The following is a 20008-nucleotide window of genomic DNA, read 5'->3' on the forward strand; positions in this document are numbered from 1 at the left end:
ACAAGCTGCTCTGTGTTCCATCTCCTGCTATTAATACAGTTGCCTGCTAGGTGTGAGTTCTGAAGTCTTTATTAATGGTGACAGCTACTGTTGATGTATGAACTTGGGGGAGAGTTTTTAGCCTCCACAACAGTGGTCCCCAAACTTTGGGGGTGTGCTTCTCTCGGCATGAAGGAACAGTCGTAGGGGGTGCGGTGGAGCCTGGGCCAGCCCCCATTGGGAGCGGGGAGGGAGTGCCGTTCTGCCCCAGCTCCTGGCTGTGGTTCCACTCCCAGCCCCGCCCACCTGCGGCTCTGCTCCCAGTCACCGCCCCAGCCTCGGACCCTGGCTCGGATGCGACTCCGGACCCAGGGCCTTGGCCTCCAGCTCCCAACCGTGGGCGGGGGCAGGGCATTGATGGGGTGGAGGGGCGCGAGGTAAAAAGTTTGGGGACCACAGCTCTACAACTTGATGTGCTGGTAGGGAAGAGAGATCTTGGCTTGGTTTGTAATGAACCAGGGTTGACCTGAGGCACAAGCTAAGCAGAAGGCTTCCTATGGCCCCACATCTCAAGGGGGCATTGGTGGATTGTCACTGCAATCTGTTGCAAACGGGTCAGTTCTGACCAGCTGTTTGGAGCATTGTTGCACACATGGCCTCCATCTGCTTCTGCACAGTCCTCTGCAGTGTCCACCTCTGGGTTACAGGTGTCCCAGAATCCTTTGTAACACCCATTGCAGTACTGGCTTTAAAAGTAGCATGAAGCAAAGAATTGTAGGGCACGGCAGAGGTCTGACCCTACGGGATGTCCTTTAGGAGGAGGAAATAACAGGGTAGAGCTGTGGAGGGAGCAAATGTCAGGTGGCAGCACAAAATCCCACCTTCACTCAGGCCATTCCTAGCATTGCCACTATCTCGGGGTGTGACACTGGGCAAGTCAGTTAATCTGTGCCTCAGTTTCTCCACTGATGACCTAGGGGAGTAGAGTCTTTGTGAATTACTGCCTCTGGATGGAAGGTACAGGAGAAATGTGAAGTATTTCATCTGCTCTGTGCTTTGGCAGGTTCTGAGGGTGAAGCTCTCAGGATGTGGCATATTGCAGAAATCCTGGAAAGCTTGGGTGCCTGTTCAAACCCTTTGAGCCACCTTCCCATTCTTCTTCCTCCTTCCTTTCAACCTGGTTGGGCCTCAGCAGGTGGTGATAATTTCATTTCACCTTTAAAGAAAGAAAACTAGTTTTCCTCAAGAAACAAATGGGCAAAATGTCCAAAGCTTATTCTCCCCCAGATGCTTACTCCATTGGCTTTATTGGGATTTATGTGCACAGAAAAGTATTCTCATGATGGGGAGGAAGTGACCATTAAAAGACAGAATTAGCTTTCTTTATTAGTTCTGTGTTCTATATGAGTCTGTTTTTCACCAAGCTTATAAACTTATTAATGACATACTATAACAACATAGGCATCAATAGTTACTTTGTATTTTCCTGAAGCAAAGCATGACGGGGAAGTCAAAATTTATTATAGAGCTGGCTTCCAGCTTAACACCAAAGAGAAATCAAAGGGCTCCTTGAAACTCTTAACCAGTAGTTTTCTGTGGATGTCAATGGTGTAGATCTGCGCATGATATCAGGAGCTGGACAGGAGTTGCTGTCCCAATCACAAACCATACCAGGAGATTCCTTCTTAAGGAATCATTTCCCCTTTTTTTCTAAAAGGGAAAACATATTATGGAGGCATTGCAATATTTTCTTTCCTTGCCATCAATAAAATTCTAAATTTATGTCATTATTCAGTGAGGAGAAATCACAATTTTATTGCATTTTTGGAGGCTTATATTAAAATAACTTATAATCTATAATAAAACTTTGGTGGAAGCAGATTCCTGAAAACATTTGGTATAATGACTTAAAAGTCTGGTCCTTGGCTACTTTGCTATGAATGTTTTGGATTCTCTAGTTTATTGCAAAAACTTGTGGTTGCTATTTGTGGATGGAACTCAAAGAAAGGTGTTTAGACAGTGAGGAAGGTTCGTCCAGTGGTTAGACTCAGGGCTTGTCTACAGTACGTCTACACTCTTGTCTACGTTGAGACTCAGATTCAATTCCTGCTCCACTAGAGGCTTTGTGTGTAACCTTGGACAAGTCTCTTAAGTCTCTCTGCACCTCAATTCCCCATCCCTAAAATGGGGGAATAGTGCCTCATGACTTTTAATGTATTTACCTTCACAACTCCTCCGTGAGGTGTTCAGATGGTATGGTAAAGGGGGACTATATAAATTCCTGAGATAGTCCTAACAGTCTGTCTTCTAAAAATCTTTATCAACTGGTAAAGATGTGGCTAGAAATGAGGAAAATGTTTGCTTGATGATGTGAACAATAGCTGCTGATTTTAGGAATGGGAAAAGAAAAGTTGTGTGTCGACAGCTTAAAATAGCCCACAACAAAGGCATAATTCTTCATTCAGACTACCAATAAACAGCCAAAAAGAGCTACAAGTATGAATCAATGTCTGGAAAACACACCTTATAGTAAAAAGAAAAGGAGTATTTGTGACACCTTAGAGACTAACAAATTTATTTGAGTATAAGATTTCGTGAGCTACAGATCACTTCATCGGATGCATGCAGTGGAAAATACAGCATCCGATGAAGTGAGCTGTAGCTCACGAAAGCTTACGCTCAAATAAATTTGTTAGTTTCTAAGGTGCCACAAGTACTCCTTTTCTTTTTGCAAATACAGACTAACATGGCTGCGACTCTGAAACCTTATAGCGAGAGACGACGGAAACTCAATCTATTTGATCAAGAGAAGATTAAGAGGTGAAACGATCACAGTTTTACAAGTACCTGTATGGAGAAGAAACTGCTGCTGATAGACAGTTCTTTACACTAGCAGACGAGGAATAATGAGATCTAATGTTTGGAAGCTGAAGCTAAACAACTTAGACGACAAAGAAGGTGCAAATTTTTAAGTGAGGGTGATTAACCATTAGAACTGAACAACTTACCTAGGGTTATGGTGGATCTTCATCATTTTAAATCTTTAAATCAAGATTGGATATCTTTCTAAAAGAGATGCTGTAGCTCAAATAGGAGTTATCGGGTTGATGTCGAAATTATTGGCTTGTATTATGCAGGAAGTCAGATTAGATCAGAATGATTTCCTCTGGCCTGGAAGTCTGGGAACATGACATATCTTACTAAAATATCAGTATTGGTAGAACACATTTCAGCAAGATAGAGGAATTGCAATGTATTCTCTGCTGAAATATTTCAATGCCACAGATTTATGGAAACCTGGAAAAGGGAATTCCAGGGCTATTGATGTATCTGACTGAAAATATAATGAATTTAATTATTTTGCTTAACACCAGATCAATTTCACAGTAAGTCAATGGAGTTATACAATGCTTGAAACCCAGTATAAATGAGAGGAAAATCAGGTACGCTGTCTCTGGAGGACAGAGTACCTGATGTCTGCCATTTGCTGGAATAAAAATGCCCTGCAATCCAGCCAGAAGTCTCAGGCAATCGGTATGAAACTTGGATTCCTTAGGAAGCTGTTCTCCTTGTCATAGATGTGTCAGTGCATCTGCCTCCTCAACCTGAAATGTTAACAGAGAAATCTTTTGTGACACTCCAAGGAGACCTAAGACTCTCGCTTCCCTGATCCCAGGCACTGAAGCTTCTCACTCTGTCCTATTAAGGAGGGAGAAGAAAGATGAACGCAATTGTTAGACCCATGGTCCATCTCCTCTGATATCCTGCCCCTAACAGTGACTTGTTGCACACTTCAGAGGAAGGTGCTTGTTCTTTGTTTAGTCATGGAAGCCGTTACTAGGCAACTATATGGACTAACCTGAATGGAGGGCTGGTCAAGGAATGGAAAAACTAGTTTGAAATGAAAACAACTTAAGCATTTTTAGTAAGTGTTTGAAATGGACCCTTTTCAGTTTAAAGAGATTTAAAATGAATTATTTTAAATATGATTGCAATAGCTTATCAAACAGTTATTAATTTCTCATTGCCTTTTTGCAACCCTCCCAGCTTTTCAAAAAGGCAATTTTTCAAATGAAAAATGAAGATCCTTCTACTTTAAGCCAGTTAGTGGTTATCTGATGCCCTGACTGATGATGGGGGAACATTTTCAAAAGCACCAAGTCCCATTTGAAAAAGTGACACTTTCAATCAGTGCCTAAATCACTTTTGAAAGTGGGACTTGGGTTCCTGAATCATTTAGGCACTTTTTATGGCACTTATCCTATATCCTCATAGAACTGGAGGCTAGAAGGGTTTAGCAGCTCATCCATGCTGACCTTTGTCACAGATCACTACCCAGCTACCCATACAAAAAGCCCAACAAGCAGAATTTCCAAATGCAAGTACTATCCACAAAAACCAGAATTTCCCGTAATGCCTGGTCCACATACCAGTGGTTGGGGAATTAATAAGGTAAGAAACCATGATAGAATATGAGAATGCACACTCAAACTTGAAAAGTATGCCCTCAGAGAAAAGCAGGAGCTCAGGTTTTTGCTGCTGGGCGGAGAAGGAATGTGATCTGTAATGGTAGAAGTGCTATGCAGTGGTCTTTAAAAGGAGATCTCTTGACACTAGAACTCCTGGAGCTGGTGACAATGTAAAGCAAGTGAGGATTAGAAGGAGAAATGGTCATGCATATACCTTAGAATAAGAGCTTGTCAGGGGCATAGAAAGCGGTATTGGGAGTGGATTTCCATTCTCATTAATTGTCTGCCAGCAGCATAACTTGCTTTTGGTAGGGTTCTTAGTGGCTGAAAGTCCCTGTTTTCAGACACATAAAAGCAAGTGCATGACCAGAAACGAGATGGGGCTGGATCCTCAGCTGCTGTAGCTCATTGTACCCCTACTGCACTCAGCAGAGCTATGGCCCTTCACATTAGCTGAGGATCTGGCTGTATTGTCCACAGTTCCCTTTTTTGCCGAGGCTTGTGTTCAAACAAACTTCTGCACGTTGCTTTCTCTCTACCTAGACTTTCCTACTGGGCCCTTCCCCATGGTATCAGAATATTCCCCTTCCCCCTTCCCATTTTCCTGATGGGAACATCTAACATTTCTGGTCTTGCTCCTAAAAAACATGGGAACATCTAACATTACTGGTCTTGCTCCAGTAAAGCAGGTTGCACTAGGAGAAAAAGTCACAAGGGTCCAAAAACTAGAGCGAATTGTAATGCTGGTAGCCTGGGATCCACCCCCTCTCCCTCCAAAGTGCCAGAGGGAGCAGCACCGAGTTGAACCACGCCGTTGGGGAAAGGAGCTGGCTAATGGCTGTTCTCGAAAAAAAATCTCTCCATCCGATATTTCTGGGGTCTCTTACACGCTAAGGGCAGGCACCCCGCAGTCAGTATATATAACCAGCCGCCTGGGGAGTGCTGGCGCGAAAGGAGACGCCACCGATGTGCAGGGGAGCAGTGGGTTTGCCTGAATCCTTGGCTGGTGCCCGAGAATTGTCTGTTTATTGTCTGGACTCTGTTGGTCAGCGCCAGGGCGCTGGGGGTCTGCCTGGGGTTGGCGTGGGCTAGGGAGCGGGGGTCCACCAGTCAGTGCCCAGGAGCTGTGGGCTGCTGGGTGCCAGGGAGCGGGTGGGCAGCTGGAGGTCGCCGGGGCAGCAGAGCTGGCTGGATCCGTTCAGCAGCTGGATCCTTCTTGCCACCGTGGGGAAATGGGCTGCGATGGGCATTGCCCCTTGCTAAGAGCTGCCGCGGGGACTCTGGGAGGGGCTGCATCGCTCCCTGCCCTGTCTGTCCCGGGACAGGCCAGCCCAGCAGCCCCCTTAGCCCAGGCTCAAACCCCTTTCTTTGCCCCCCACACAGCCACTCCCCGCCCTCCGCCGGCTGCAGCCGCAGGAGGAGAGGGAGCGCGCTTGGCTGGAGCCGGGCTGGCGAGAGGGAGCGGCGCTGCCAGCCCGTGCGCGGAGGAGGAGAGGAAGGAGGGAGGGAGGCAGGGCTAGCGGAGAAGGAGGTGGGGAGCTGGCCCTGGCAGCCAGAAGAGAGGCAGGGGCCGGGCAGCGGCCGCTGTGATTGGCACACCCCGCTCCGGCAGAGGCGGAGGAGAGCAGCCGGGGACGCAGGAGCCCCGCTGCGCCCCTCCAGCGCCTTGGCAGCCCGGCAGCAGCGGGAGCCGGGAGCTGCTGGGCGCCGGGAAGCGGCGGCGGAGGAAGGATGCAGGGGAAGAAGCCCGGGGGCTCCGCGGGCGGCGGCGGCGAGCTGCAGGGGGACGAGGCGCAGGGGAATAAGAAGCGGAAAAAGAAGGTCTCCTGCTTCTCCAACATCAAGATCTTCCTGGTGTCCGAGTGCGCCCTGATGCTGGCCCAGGGCACGGTGGGCGCCTACCTGGTGAGTGTGTGCCGGCCCCGGGCACGGGGCATGTCTAGGGACAGCAGGATCCGCTCCCCCCGCCCCCGAGCAAGAGGCTCTCAGCAAGTGCTGCAGAGGGGATGGAGAGCCCCAGCCATCGGGGAGGGGGCCGGGAGGCATTGGCGCCCCAGATTGCAGAGGGGAAAGGGCCGGGAGCTAACCCTGGGGCTGGGCTTTCGATCCTCAGGTAGCCTGATGCGGTATGGTCTCCCCAGTGCCGGGGCTGGCCGCTGCGCCCTGGCCCCGGCCGGGGTGACCCGTCTCCGCTAAATCCACTCCTGCCTCCGCTTCCTGCTCTGTATTTAGTAGCGCCAGAGCGGTGTGCTCCTCGCTTCGCTTCGTGTCTTTCGGTTCTCTGCTAATTCCCCGCCAGTAAATGGGAGACAGACAGACACACACGCGTAATTGACCGAACACTTTCTGTGCGTCCCACTTGGCAACCCGCAATTGTTCGATGCAACAGACAAGCTCGATGCGGTGAAGTGTGTGGCCCAGATCTGGGCCCCGGGCTGTATGGGTAGCGGTTTCCTTTTCCCCCCTCTCCTCGAGAGCCATCTTCCACTGCGGCGGTGGCTAAAGTTACAATACCTGATGAACGGCTGCAAGTCGCTGTACTTTCTCCGGCTAATGCTTAAAGGTGAATTTCCTATCGGCCGCTTCTGTGAAAGTGTTTGATGATTGCAGAAAAAGACGAGGGGAAGTGGAAGGGTGTTTCCGTTAACCCACAGCAACGTGGCTTGCAAAATCCCAAGGGGGAGCAATCGTGTTTAAACTGTGAAATGCTTGGCTGTTGTAAGTGACTCAGCACTGCTGAGGGGTTACCCTTCTTCTGTGTCTCTTGTTCGCTTGCCTGTCTAACTCTAGGGAGACAAGGGGGCTGGTTTCCAAACCCAAGCGCATTTAATGGGCGTACAGAATAGATCGGTAGGGTTGCTGGGTTTCCAGCTGGCCGGTAACTGAGATCAAATGTCACAGTGCCCGAGTTCTGTTGAATAGATACGAAGTAGATAGAATAGGGCATTTATTCCATCTCCCCTGTGTTACTGGTATTCCTTGTGCTAGTCAACACTATCCCAGATCTTTACTGTTAGGTAAAAGTGCTGTAGATTGTCTATCACAGAAGCTACATAATGAGGTCTGTTGTTATGGGAAGGTGCAACACTCCCTGTGTCTGGTATCAAAGGCAGAGGTAATAGTAAAAGAGTGAGAAAATGATGTACGTCAAACTGAGTTTGCTTTCTGTGTGAACAACTTAGGGACACCTTTGTAAAAACACGCACACCCTTGCATATGTGTTGGGACAGCCTCCGGAAGTGAAACATATTCTTCTTTCAGTGTGTGTAAATATGAGTGGGATTTTTTTTTTCCAAAACAGCCTAGGTGATTTAGGGGCATAGATCCAATTGAAAGCCCATGGCACGTGCGTTTCTAAATAGGTTCTTGAAAATCTCTCTCATCCCGCATAGTATGGTAGACTGTAAGTAACTTAAACCGATATGTAACTATAATAAGCACCATTAATATGCCCTAGCATATTAAATAAAAATTTGCAGTTGTTTCCATGTAGCAAAGCATGTAGCTTTATATATGTATAATAAAATGCACCACACTTTACATTCAGCAATGAAATCAGATTATATGAGCTTCTACGGATATTTAATGTTTTAAGTGACAGATTGTGCCATGCTTTACTCGCACTGAGTAGTATCTTACTTCATGGGTAGGTATGCTGATTTCAGTGGGAGCTACCTGTCAGTGTGAATGAGTGAGGCACAACCTGATGCTAGACTAATAAACCAAGGAATAATATACCACTTAGATGGTCTCGCTTTCAGCGGCACCAGTAGAGGGAATTCATGTGAATTTTTACGATCGTAGGGGTTTATGCACATCCATCACCGTAGTATCTGAATGCTGACCATGTAAAATCAGTAGCAACAGTGAAGCTCCAGATGGAATTCAGGGAGACTCTGGCACCTCTGCCTTTTGGGGGTATAAATTCGACATAGGCCCTGCTAAATTTTACCCTCCTCCATCTCTTTTAACAGCATGCTATCGTCAAACTTTATCTTGTACAGGAGGATATCCTGCATTAACACCCAGCTAGATCTATAAACAGTACTAGACAACTAGCCAATGAAAAATACCACAGCGTGAACCAAGGCCAGTGATTAGAGCTGCTGCTTTCCTGTATCACTTATTATTCAGCCTCAACAAACACCAGACAGTCTTTAGTACAACTAACAGATGCAAATGTGGAATTTCATTTGAAGAGCAATATATAAATGGCTGCGTCTACACTAGCATTTCCCCACCTGCGCTATCACCTGTGGAGCTGAACTTGTCCCTGAGCATGCGTGGGAAATGTTTCATAAAATACTGATGTCAAGGCTGAGGACCTGGTCCTTATTCAGACAAGGTGTCCCAAATCCTATTCTCAGTAACAGTGGTGAAAATCTGGAGTAACTACTGTACATTGAAATCAGTGGAAGTACTACAGAATTGCACAGAGGTGGCTGGGAGCAGAATTTAACCCATTGGAACTACTCATACGAGTAAGGACTATTTGCATGAGCATGCATGGATCGCAAGACTGAGCCCTGAGTGACAACTCTGGCTGAGAAGGAAGCCACTGAGAACAGAGAAGGAAAAGCAAATAGGGAAATGCTATGTGGTATAATTACAATATGTAATACTGCTGGGAAGTTGAATAAACTCCTTATTTTGCCTTGTTAGAAATAACCAAATAACACATTCATGGTTCCATTTTGCTTGACCACATAACTTTCCTTAGTTATTTGTAACTCCTGGAGCCGGGGGGGGGGGGCGGAATTACCTTTTAGAGGGGGAGTGACAGACTGGCTTGCTCAGAATTCATTTCTGCTGTGTCACACACACAGTGAGGATGATTGGAAAACTTAACTTCTGAAAAGCGGGGGGGCAGGAGCTTGCTTGTTAGGCCTGACTGAATAACTCACTCCTGGCTGTGCTTTGCTTTGACACTATGGAATTTGCTAGTGGTCACTGGTTTCTTAGGGAAATAAAAAATGTCTTACATATGTGCAGATTCTGCATGTGTATTATCTAATCTTATTTACATACCCACACAAGCATGAGCTGTGTGTGTACATGCTCTCTCCAGCCATCCTGTAGCTGCTGTGTTCACGGCTCTCTTTTTGTGTGTGTCTGTAAAGCACCATGAATGGCTATGATTCTATAGTAATCATCTATATAGCTCAGTCGTCCTGCTCAGTTCAGTGGCAAAATACCCCAGGACTCCAAGTAGTAGATGTATATGTTTAATCAGACTGTCTCTTTGAGATTATATGTGAAACCTTATGGAAAGTTTGATGGTCATTACCTTCCAGAGCATTTGTCAGTTACACTGCACTTGTCTGCTGTAATTTACATATGTGAAATGACTGTGTGTACCTATCCTTATTATGAGCCTGTTTTGCATCGCATATGCAAATGATAACCTCCTCTGCATGCTTAATTTTTGAGGCTGGGGCACGCTCCCTGTTGTTTGCATGTTCGCTGAAAAATTTGTTTGGCTTAGTCAAATTGTCCTGTGTCCTTTTTGAAAATAGAATTTGTCGGTAATTATTTATCGACAGCAGTGAAAGAACAGCTCATCAACGGCAGCCTTTCCTGCTGCAGATGGCTGCCAACAAGTGGCTCAAGATTTTAAGCAGCAACTGGAAAAGATGGAATTTTTTTTCTTCTTCTGCAGCATAGGCCCACAGGTGAAAACCGAGATTTACTGTCTTTACTTGTGTGTATGATGAACAAAGTGCCAATAGCACGAACAGTGAAAGCCCGGAGCCAAGATCTTTCAAACAAATGCAGCAGTATGATCAGTCATGCTGGCCATGCGCAGTGACAGTGATTTAGATGAGGCTGATTCAGATACCTTGGCAACAGTTATTTCCCTAAACTCTTACTTTCATTATATTTTGGAATAGTTTAAGTGGAGATAATGCAGCAAGTGCACCTGATGGTTGATCACCAAGATGTTTTATCGCCCTGCCACTCAAATCTCTGCATAACTGGTGGTGAATTCATTGCTTTAGCGTACGAGAAGAGATCTGTTTGACAGCCAACATCTGTGGAGCAGGAGCACAATTTAATTTTCTCTCCTCTGTCTTTAGCCTCAGATAGCTCCAGTGCAAACTGACCTAGTTGTGAGGACATAACATCTGCTGAAGTCAAGGGCCGTTTAGATAACGGGCATACATATGGGAAATATGTTTGAAAAATACTATGCTTTTGTGCACCTGTTTTTACAAGGATCTACTGAGATGTCTGTTTGCTATAAACAGCTTTGAATGCAGTTATTCATGTGTTTTGTCGAGTGATGGAGGAGGATTGGTTAGCGTAAAGGATGCAAAGGAAAAATAACTTTTGGAACCTCTTAGTATGTTGGAGCTCAAATGGAAATGAATGCAAAACTGGTTTTTTAGTTTCCTGAAAGAAAACTTTAGAGGACTGTACTCAACTCCCTCTGCAGAGCTTTACCATGGAATAAATGTTAGCTGGAGCTGGCAACAGGCCCCCTTAATATATGTGCAAAACTGAGTGTGCTTTAGGTCTGTATGAGATTGGAATGTGCTTGCATTTGGTATCTGAGGAAATACTCAGCCTGTTCTTATTTTTGTATCCAGAATTATGTTACAAAGCTTTTTAAATGCCGAATTCAAGAAGAAATAATCATCAAAATGATTCCAGCAGTGGTATACACAATCAAAAAGCCCCTCAACCAGACTCTGCCCTTAGGCACAAGAATACAGTTCTTAGTGACCAGCATAACTGAGCTGGCTCTGACATCTTTGGCTTGCGTCAGTTTAAAAAAAAAACCCACACAGACACCAACAATTAGCAAACATGGTACTTATTATGCAGTTATTTTACTATAGGTCACTAAGAAAAAAGATGTTCCAGTGATGCAGACATGCTCCAACTCCCATGGGAGGAGGATTTGAATCCAGATCTTCATTGGACATTTCTTAGAAATATTTTGAGTATACTAGCAGTATTACAGTAGCACCTCAAAGTCCCAGTTGAGGCTGAGGCCCCATCACGCTTGGTGCAGTACAGACAGATAGTAAGAGGCATTCCCTGCCCCCAATGTAACTAGAGAAGACAGATAAAAACAATGGGAGGAGGGAACTATCATCCCAATTTTTCAGATGAGAAACTGAGGCACAGAAGCTTGATCCTACGCTCATTGAACTCAGTGGCAAAGCTTCCATTGAGTTAAATACTGCAGAACCAGGGCCCAACTGATTCATCCGAGGTCAGACTGTGATAACGCAAGCAATGGAACCCAGAGCTCCAGACCACTGGCTTAACCACAAGGCAAGCTTTCTCCTGCTAGTTTATCACATAATTTTGATTCAAGTAATTATTTTCCTATAGTGAGAATTTGCATTAAAACTTCTTTCTTAGCAGTGCTGAGGAACTACCTGTAAAGTTAATATGTTTGCCACTTGGGTATTTTTTAAAATAATGTAAAGTGAAAAGAAATGTTTGGTTGGGATGGAATTTGCCAGGAATTGTCTGGTTGTCATTTACAGTTCATTTTTCTGTGTTATTTCTGGGAAGCTGTCTCTGATGCGCCTTTTCCATTAGAGAATATTGTCTGTTTTGCAGCTGAAAGTCATTCTGGCACTGAACAAAACCTGCTGGTTTGATAACGTTTCTACTTGTTGTGTCAGGATCCTTCTGATGTTTCTTATTTTGGGGCCAGAGAGGGTCTGTGACTGCAAAATGGGTATCAACCCCATCCAGATCAAGATGCTGGGGATGTTCTTCAAATTCCTGGGGATGTTCAGATCAGGAGTTTGGGTTTGACCCATTGGAAAGCTTTTGCATTGCAAACCACTGCAAATCATTTGCAACATTCTGATCGAGATCTGGGCTTGGATTTTGAACACCCCTAAAGCTTGGGGGAGATCGTATTTGGGATTTTGGTTTGGGATCTTCTTTTACTTGCTGCTAATAGATAAGTATTTATATGGGTAGCATTATAAAGATGAAGAATACTATAGTACGTGTCTGTTCTTTGTCTTTTGCAGAATGCATGTTTTGATTATGGTTTTTGATTAAATGTGTAAAGGATTAAATGTCTGATCCTATAGCAGGCGTTTGGGCTGATTAGTTTCATGAATTAATTTTTTTTTAAGTAGAGAAATGCTTAACAGTAGCTTCTGCTGCTGTTTTCCTTAGGGGCACAACAAGTACTTTTGATCTCTGGAGGAATGATCAGCTGCTTAAAAGTACTAAGAGCCATCACAAGACCAAAGTCCTCTACTGCTTTCCTTGTCTTTGGCCAGCCTGAGCTTCCAAAATACCTTTGCCTCACATATGCATGGCAATGACCAATCATATCTGTGTGTATTTTAATGGCCTGAAGTATTATAAACATAATTAGTGGTTGAAGGGGCCTTGAACTGGACAGCAGAATGAACTGGATCCAAGAGCATTGTGGAGTTGTTCTGTATGTACAGTATGAAAGAAGAATTGTTCTTTTCTTTATGTATTTACCCTGCTTCCAAACCATCCTTTCATACAAGCAAACATAAGTGTATTCCACACACAATTAAAGTAGTACTTAATGGGGCAGATTCTTAGCAAATGTGAACTGGTGTAGCTCCATTGACTTCAAACAAATGCAGGTTAACACTAGATGAGGATCTGGCCAGGTACTTCAATGAATAGCCATACGATAGTATGAAATCGATATGTACTACTTGACAGTACTTTGCACTCTACCTCTCTGCCAAACAAGCCTTTGATTGAAGTAAGTAAGAACTACTGTTTCTATTGTCTAGGTGGGCCAACAAAATTGTGAAGTACTGAGATGTTTTAGACTTACAAGGTTTCATAACTCAGTGGCAGACTGAGAAATAGAACCCAGGAGCCCTGATTCCACATCACCACTATAACCACCAGCCATTCTTCCTCTTCATACTGATTATTTGTATCACCGTATTGATCTATCTTGGGCTTTATACTGCTGCCCATCGTGATGTCTGAGTGCTTTCCATGTAAAATCAATAGCAACAGAAAAGTCCAGAGTGGAATTCATGGAGTCTCTGGCACTTCTCCCCACCAGCAGTACTGCCTGGAAATCCCAACTTGAAATCCCATAGGAAGAGACAATCCCTGTCCCAAAGACCTTACAATCTAAATAGACAAGAGAGACAGAGGAGGGGAGAAGAGTGCAATAATACTTCCTGTTTTAGGGATGAGAAACATGACTTTCCCAGTGGCACACAAGTGTGTCGCAGACCTGGGAACTGAATTCAGGTGTCCTGAATCCAGCAGCCAACAATTTGTTTCCAAGCCCCACTTGAAACGCTAGTATGCTGGTGAAGCTACACATATAATAATTGACCTGTCTGGGGGTAGGGACTGTCTTTTAGCTTGGTTTTTGGAGCATCTGGCACAATGGGGCTCCTAGGCTCTCACACTTCCAATAATCAAGGATTTCAAAATGACTGCTCATGGCATGAAAGGGAGAACTCAGTAACTAAAGAGACAGAGTTGTTTGTGTATGTATTGTTTTTCTTCCCTGCTGTTTTAGGAAGCAGAAAAGCAAAATGTGTTTTCCCTGATGATGTCCCTTCCCATTTGGCAATCACGGATCTGATTTCCCTGCATTTCTAATTGACCTTGAAATTAACACGTCTTTATCTTTTGTTTTCTGCATCTACCTCCTGGATGACAGCACCACTGTAAGAACAGCATGGTACTTTTGGTTGGTTGTTTGGCTTTTTTATGTCCTACCTACATTATGGACACTGCTATAGAATGGCTATGCCTCTATAACCCTGCTGTGCAGATGCAGATTGGCATTGTCACTGTAGGAACTCCACCTCTCTGAGCAGCAGTAGCTAGGTTGATGGAAGCATTTTTCTGTTGACCTAACTGGGTCTACACCAGGGGTTCCTAAACTTGTCCCGCCGTCCATTGGCCTGGAGCAGCAAACCGCGGCCACTGGGAGCCGCGATTGGCTGAACCTGCAGACACGGCAGATAAACAAACCGGCCCAGCCCGCCAGGGGCTTTCCCTGCACAAGTGGCGGAACAAGTTTGGGAACCGCTGATCTACACAGAGGGCTGGGTTGGCACAGCGATGGTACTCGAGGGCATGAATTTTTTTTTACTGAGCACAATAGCTCTATCAACCGAAGTTTTAAGTGTAGACCAGGTCTTAGCTAACAGCTATGGGAGCACAGAACTTTGTATTTGTTTAGGTCCTACATAATGAGTTACTTTCCCCACAATCCTCCTCTTGGCAATAGAATGGTGGAGATTTTTTTTTTCAAAAATGATTTAAATGTCATTGGAAAGCCCTAACATCATAAACAATCTAAATTCTTCACTTACGTTAGTAATAGCACCTGAGCTTACTGGAAGTGGAAAAATTTAAAACTGCCAGTTTACTGTCACTCCATGGTGTTTATTAAAAAGTTCTTGGACAATGCTGCTTCTTTCGAGGTCCTTATACCACACCAATCACTGTAGTATATAAAGTAATTAAGACAGTTTCACTTTTAGTGCTTGGTGTCTCAATGTTTGTTTCTGCTACTGTGGGGAATGGGAGGAGTTTTTGTAAAAATCAGACCAGGCTGTTTTTATCAAGATTTTGGGGGGAAATTGTAGAAATATTTTTAGTTGGCATTTCAAGTAAATTCTGGGCCAAAATCAAGTTGACACCAGCCCTTTATATCTAGAGCATGTTGCTTTGAAGACTCTATATAGTTATTTGTAGTGCCTGGCAGCTCCAGTTTTGGATCAGGACCCTATTGTACTAGGCACAGTACAAATACAGAACAAAAATACATTTTAAAGTAATGTCCAATTGGCTGAATTTTGTGCCTAAAGTACTTGATGTGTTTTCCCTTTTAATTCTAGATTTGGCATATAATGGTCACATGTCATTAGGCTTGGGAGGATTAGATTTTTATCAGTAAATGCCAATAAACATTGATTTCACCCTACCCACACAAACTGATAAACATCGATAATTGACATTTCAGATAGGCAAAACAATGCTGTTTGAGAACTTTTTAGTTTGATTTCAGCCTTTCTCAGGCTATTTACTGTTTATATTTTGACAGGTGATGTTGACAGTTCTGTGTTTGAATGGTTATAAAGCTTTAATTTTTTGAATCGCAACTTCTGTCATTAAATTGTCTGATTCCCCCAATGTCTGACCCCTCACCTATAATTTCCCACAAATGTAGAAAAATTATATCAATATCAGTTGAAATTTAAAAAAAACCCAAACCTGCCAGGCCCAGATACAAGCATGAGTGGTGATTTGTTCTATTTCAGTTATGTGTGAGTGAATACTTGAAATAACAAATGTTATACTACAGTAGTGGTGGGCAACCTGTGGCCCGTGGGCCGTAGGCGGCCCGTCAGGGTAATCTGCTGATGGGCCAAGATACAGTTTGTTTACATTGGCACGGCCGCCCACAGCTTCCAGTGCCTGCGGTTTGCCGTTCCCGGCCAATGGGAGCCGCAGGAAGGGGCGGCCGGCACATCCCTGCGGCCCGTGCCACTTCCCGCAGCTTCCATTGGCTGGAAATGGTGAACTGCAGCCACTGGGAGCTGCGGGTGGCTGTACCTGCCGATGGTCAATGTAAACTAACTGCTCATGGCCCGCCAGCTGATTACCCTGATGGGCCGCAGGGTGCCCACCCCTGTACTACAATATTTGATCAAAAGCTGGGTGTTTGGTTTTTAACTTTCACAATTCTGTTTTTCTATGTTTCTAGGGTTGCCAGGTGTCCAGTTTTCGGCCCCACCCCAGAGCCTGCATCCCCAGCCAGAGCTCTCACCCTGCCCGCACCCCAACCCATGCCCCAGCTCAGAGCCCCTCCTGAACCCTGAACCTCTCATTTCTGGCCTCATCCCGGAGCCTGCCCCCCGCCCAGCTGGAACCCTCCTGCACCCCAAGCCCCTGCCCCAGCTGGGTAAAAATGAGTGAGCGTGAGGGAGAGTGAGTGATGGAGGGAGGGGGGATGGAGTGAGTGGGGGGTCAGGTCTCAGAGAAGAGGTGGGGCAAGAGTGTTAGGTTTTCTGCAATTAGAAAGTTGGCAATCCTATTTATTTCACATACTAAGCTATCTCTTCTTGAAAATCTGAATCTATTCTCCCTTCTCCCACCCCCTCACTAGCATCTAAAAAGCATGAATGACTCACTTCACATGGGGTTATTCAGTTTCTTCACTGTCTCTGAAACCAGGTGGCACCATCACTTGGCACCTAGGTTCAACTGTGGCCTGATGTCGTGTGCACTCTGAAACAGATGAATTTGTATGTGAATTCATATAAGCAGAAATGTAAATATTTTTCCCCTTGAGTGCATTTGGAGTCTACTTTAGATTTGGTGAGGCTCAAACATTCTCGGATGCCTATGAGCACCTAAATGCTGGGTGGGCAGAAAATAGCAAGGAAAACTATGCTCCATATGATGCCTAGATTCATTGTGACAAACTGATGGATACACATTTCTGCGTTAAAGATCAGGACAGGGCCCTAAATTTCATGTAGCTACAGGTTTGCTTTATTACTTCCATTCTGTGAGGGAACAATGGAATGAGAAAATACTGTACTACTCAGGTTTACAGCCCATCCTGTTAAACAATGAATGTGTTTTTCATTGAGCTCCAACAGGAAAAGTGCTGCAAATGCCTTTTTGAAAGGGAGGATGTGAATTAGCTGCTACTTCTACCCACTTCTGGCCTCTCACCCACAGAATATAAATTGGCATGACATTAACAGAGGACTAGTGTATTGCTGAGTGTCATTATTACAGAGGAGTTAGGGCCGAATTGTGCGGTCTTCACTCAGACAGAAGTCCTGAAGACCGTGGGCGCTAGGGCCTGAGTGCAGCACCAGGAAGAATCCTCACTGCTGCCTAAGTTCACAGTATGACATATTTGGGCAAAAAGGGCAAAATGCAAATGGAATGTCACGCTCTGCATTTTTCCTTTCTTTTTAAAGAGACACTGTGTGTTTAGAGGCAATAATGTCAGCTTACTTTATATTTCTTGTATCTGTTTGCAGTTATGGTGTAATCCTATTTTGAGGGTTTTTTTTAATTTGCTCCTTTTTTTTAGAAGGCCAACCTTTGTGCATGATGCTACAGCACCAGAGTGTGCCCTGCCCAAAGCTCATGGAATCCCTACTGTAACAAACCAGCTTTCGCAAGGAAAGCTGTGCAAATAACTGATATTTTTTAAGAGGCCTTAACATTTAAAAAAAGTAAAATTGAAGTATAATTTGGAACAAAAATTGTTTGGAATCCAAAATTAGAAAGGATTTTATTCAGATCTCTTGTTTGTTTGTTTTGATCAAAGCAATTCAGCATACCTGACAAGAACTTTCAAAATGTGCGAGTCAACCTGAATCTGCATTTTTTTCAGTGAAAAGTTCCCCCCCACCCTCAAAATCTTTGCCTAGCACTATTCGTGAGCAATTCTACAATAACGTGTGTCTGTGCAGCCCAGTGATTGAGACCCTATAATAACAAACCAAATTGTTCAGCCCCGCATTCATGAGCAACTCTACAATAACAAACCTGTGTGCAGCCAAACTATCATGAGAACCTATGTTAAAAAAAAATAAACAAAAATCCCTGCTGTGCATCCACAAGCAATGCTACAATAACAAACTGGTGTGTGTGTGGTCTAGCCCTTACCAGCAACACTGCACAAAACCCATTTGTGTGTGCATACACCTATGTAATGGGGAGTATTCAGAATGCAAAGATTCAATGTCAAGTTTCCAAGGAGGAGTTATAGAAGGCGAGTTAAAGAAAACCATTTGGAAAATTATGAAAAACACCCTGATGTACTTTTAATGTTCATTGAACTCTTCCAGCTACTTTTGTGCCATATTCATGGGGTTTTTTTTAGTGTGAAGATATGTTTACTTTTTGCTTTGACATTTGTATTGTGCACCATTTATTTTAAGATACCAGATTATAAAAAGATCAATAGATAGTAAGGGAGACAGATACAATGTTTAACAGGTGGAAGATTCTTGGTCTCTAAAGATGTGAGCTAGGATTTAAGTTTTCAATCCTATTGCTTGGTTCTCAACTTCTGACTCACCGGCAGGTAGAATTGATTGTCACAGCTCACTTAGCAAAGTCTATCTCAAAGTCACTCTCCCAAAGCTTTACATTTTCTAAACTGTATCCATCCTCTTGGCAAAGTGCGCACCCATAGCTCTTAAGGCTATGATGTCCTTCTAACCTGACCAGGATTTAGATTGGAGACCTCCAAGGACAGGACTGGAAGTGGTGTGAGTGGTTTGATAATAATCCTGATCCTGCTGAAACAGTATTGCGTACATTCCCCCAGTCCAGTGGTGGATATGCTCTTCTGAGAAAGGTGCCATCTTTTGGACCTGAAACGAAAGCCTTAACCACTTGCAGTCACTAAAGATCCTTTTGTACTTTTTGCACAAGTATTGGTATTAACTCCAGTGTCCTGGCCAAATTTCCATTTGGGAAACAGTATTCTCCATCCATGAATTCCTCCTGCAGTTTCAACTGCACACAGTAGTCTCTATATCCTGACTGAAACTGTTGTGTAATATTGCTGTTTGATGCTTCCATGTTCCACCCAAGTGAGAGGTGTATTTCACTGGTGGGCGAAACCATTCATGTGGATGTAACTTACATGTATAGTGATCTTGAATAATTGTGTGTGTATAAAATTTGAGATTCATTGGCGTGAGCAATGCTATATGTATATAAAACAACAAGGAGTCCAGTGGCACCTTAAAGACTAACAGATTTATTTGAGCATAAGCTTTTGTGGGTAAAAAACTCACTTCCTCAAATAAATCTGTTAGTCTTTAAGGTGCCACCAGACTCCTTGTTGTTTTTGTGGATACAGACTAACATGGCTACGCCCTGATAAATGTATATAGTATCTTTCATTTGTAAAGTGCATAGAAGGAATAAATGCTCTTATAAAGTCTTCATCAGTTTAGGTTCTTCATGTGGCATTTAGAAAGACAACATTTATTTGGACTTCTAGTACCAGCAGAGAGAAGCCTGTGTTTTTTGTTTTTGTGCCTTGTTGGATAGACAGTACAAAGGGCAACTTAGTTACAATGAGGCCTTTCAGCCTCTTCATGGGAGACGTGCACTGTGTTTCCTGCAGCATATTGCTGGTTATAATGCAAGCCCTTATGTCTGAAGTTAGTGCAGCTGAGCGCTGGTAGCTTTAGTAGAAGGGAAGCCTTGTCTTAAAGGGGGAATCAAACATATCTTTGGTGGCTGTTCCCTAAGGGCAGTAGCATTAGCTGTAGTAAGATCAGCCAGTTCAGAAGATACTGTAGTTCACAAAATGGATCCTGGGCACTGGCTTAATCCTGACAACCATGGAGCACCCTCTTCAGCAGTGCTTCTGCAGGGATCTGCTGGTGGCTTTGGTTCCTCCAGCTCTGGGGTTGGAGGGCAATGATCCCGTCCTATGCTCAACTTCTGTCCTCAAAGCGGCGTTGTATCGAATGCCCTATTGCTAGTTTGAGCATTGGAATCCCAGTACTAGCTTAGTTTTTCTCTTTTCTGTTTGAAGTCCTTTGCTGGGAGACTAGATT

At 44.2% G+C, this 20008-nt stretch overlaps 1 protein-coding gene across 2 annotated transcripts in view; it reads left to right on the forward strand.

Annotated features, from left to right (window-relative positions):
- Positions 1 to 5960: 5960 nt before the first annotated feature.
- Positions 5961 to 20008, forward strand: part of SLCO3A1 (solute carrier organic anion transporter family member 3A1) — a 227932-nt gene continuing 213884 nt past the window's right edge. Inside the window, exon 1 of one of the 2 annotated variants that reach the window (XM_073304210.2) lies at positions 5961 to 6353. In XM_073304210.2, the coding sequence (XP_073160311.2) occupies positions 6180 to 6353 (174 nt within the window). In that variant the 5' untranslated portion in view covers positions 5961 to 6179. The remainder of the gene's footprint in view (positions 6354 to 20008) is intronic. The other variant, XM_073304209.2, reaches the window with a different exon arrangement.

Source organism: Lepidochelys kempii, chromosome 10 (assembly GCF_965140285.1).
Source record: "Lepidochelys kempii isolate rLepKem1 chromosome 10, rLepKem1.hap1, whole genome shotgun sequence".
NCBI lineage: Eukaryota > Metazoa > Chordata > Testudines > Cheloniidae > Lepidochelys > Lepidochelys kempii.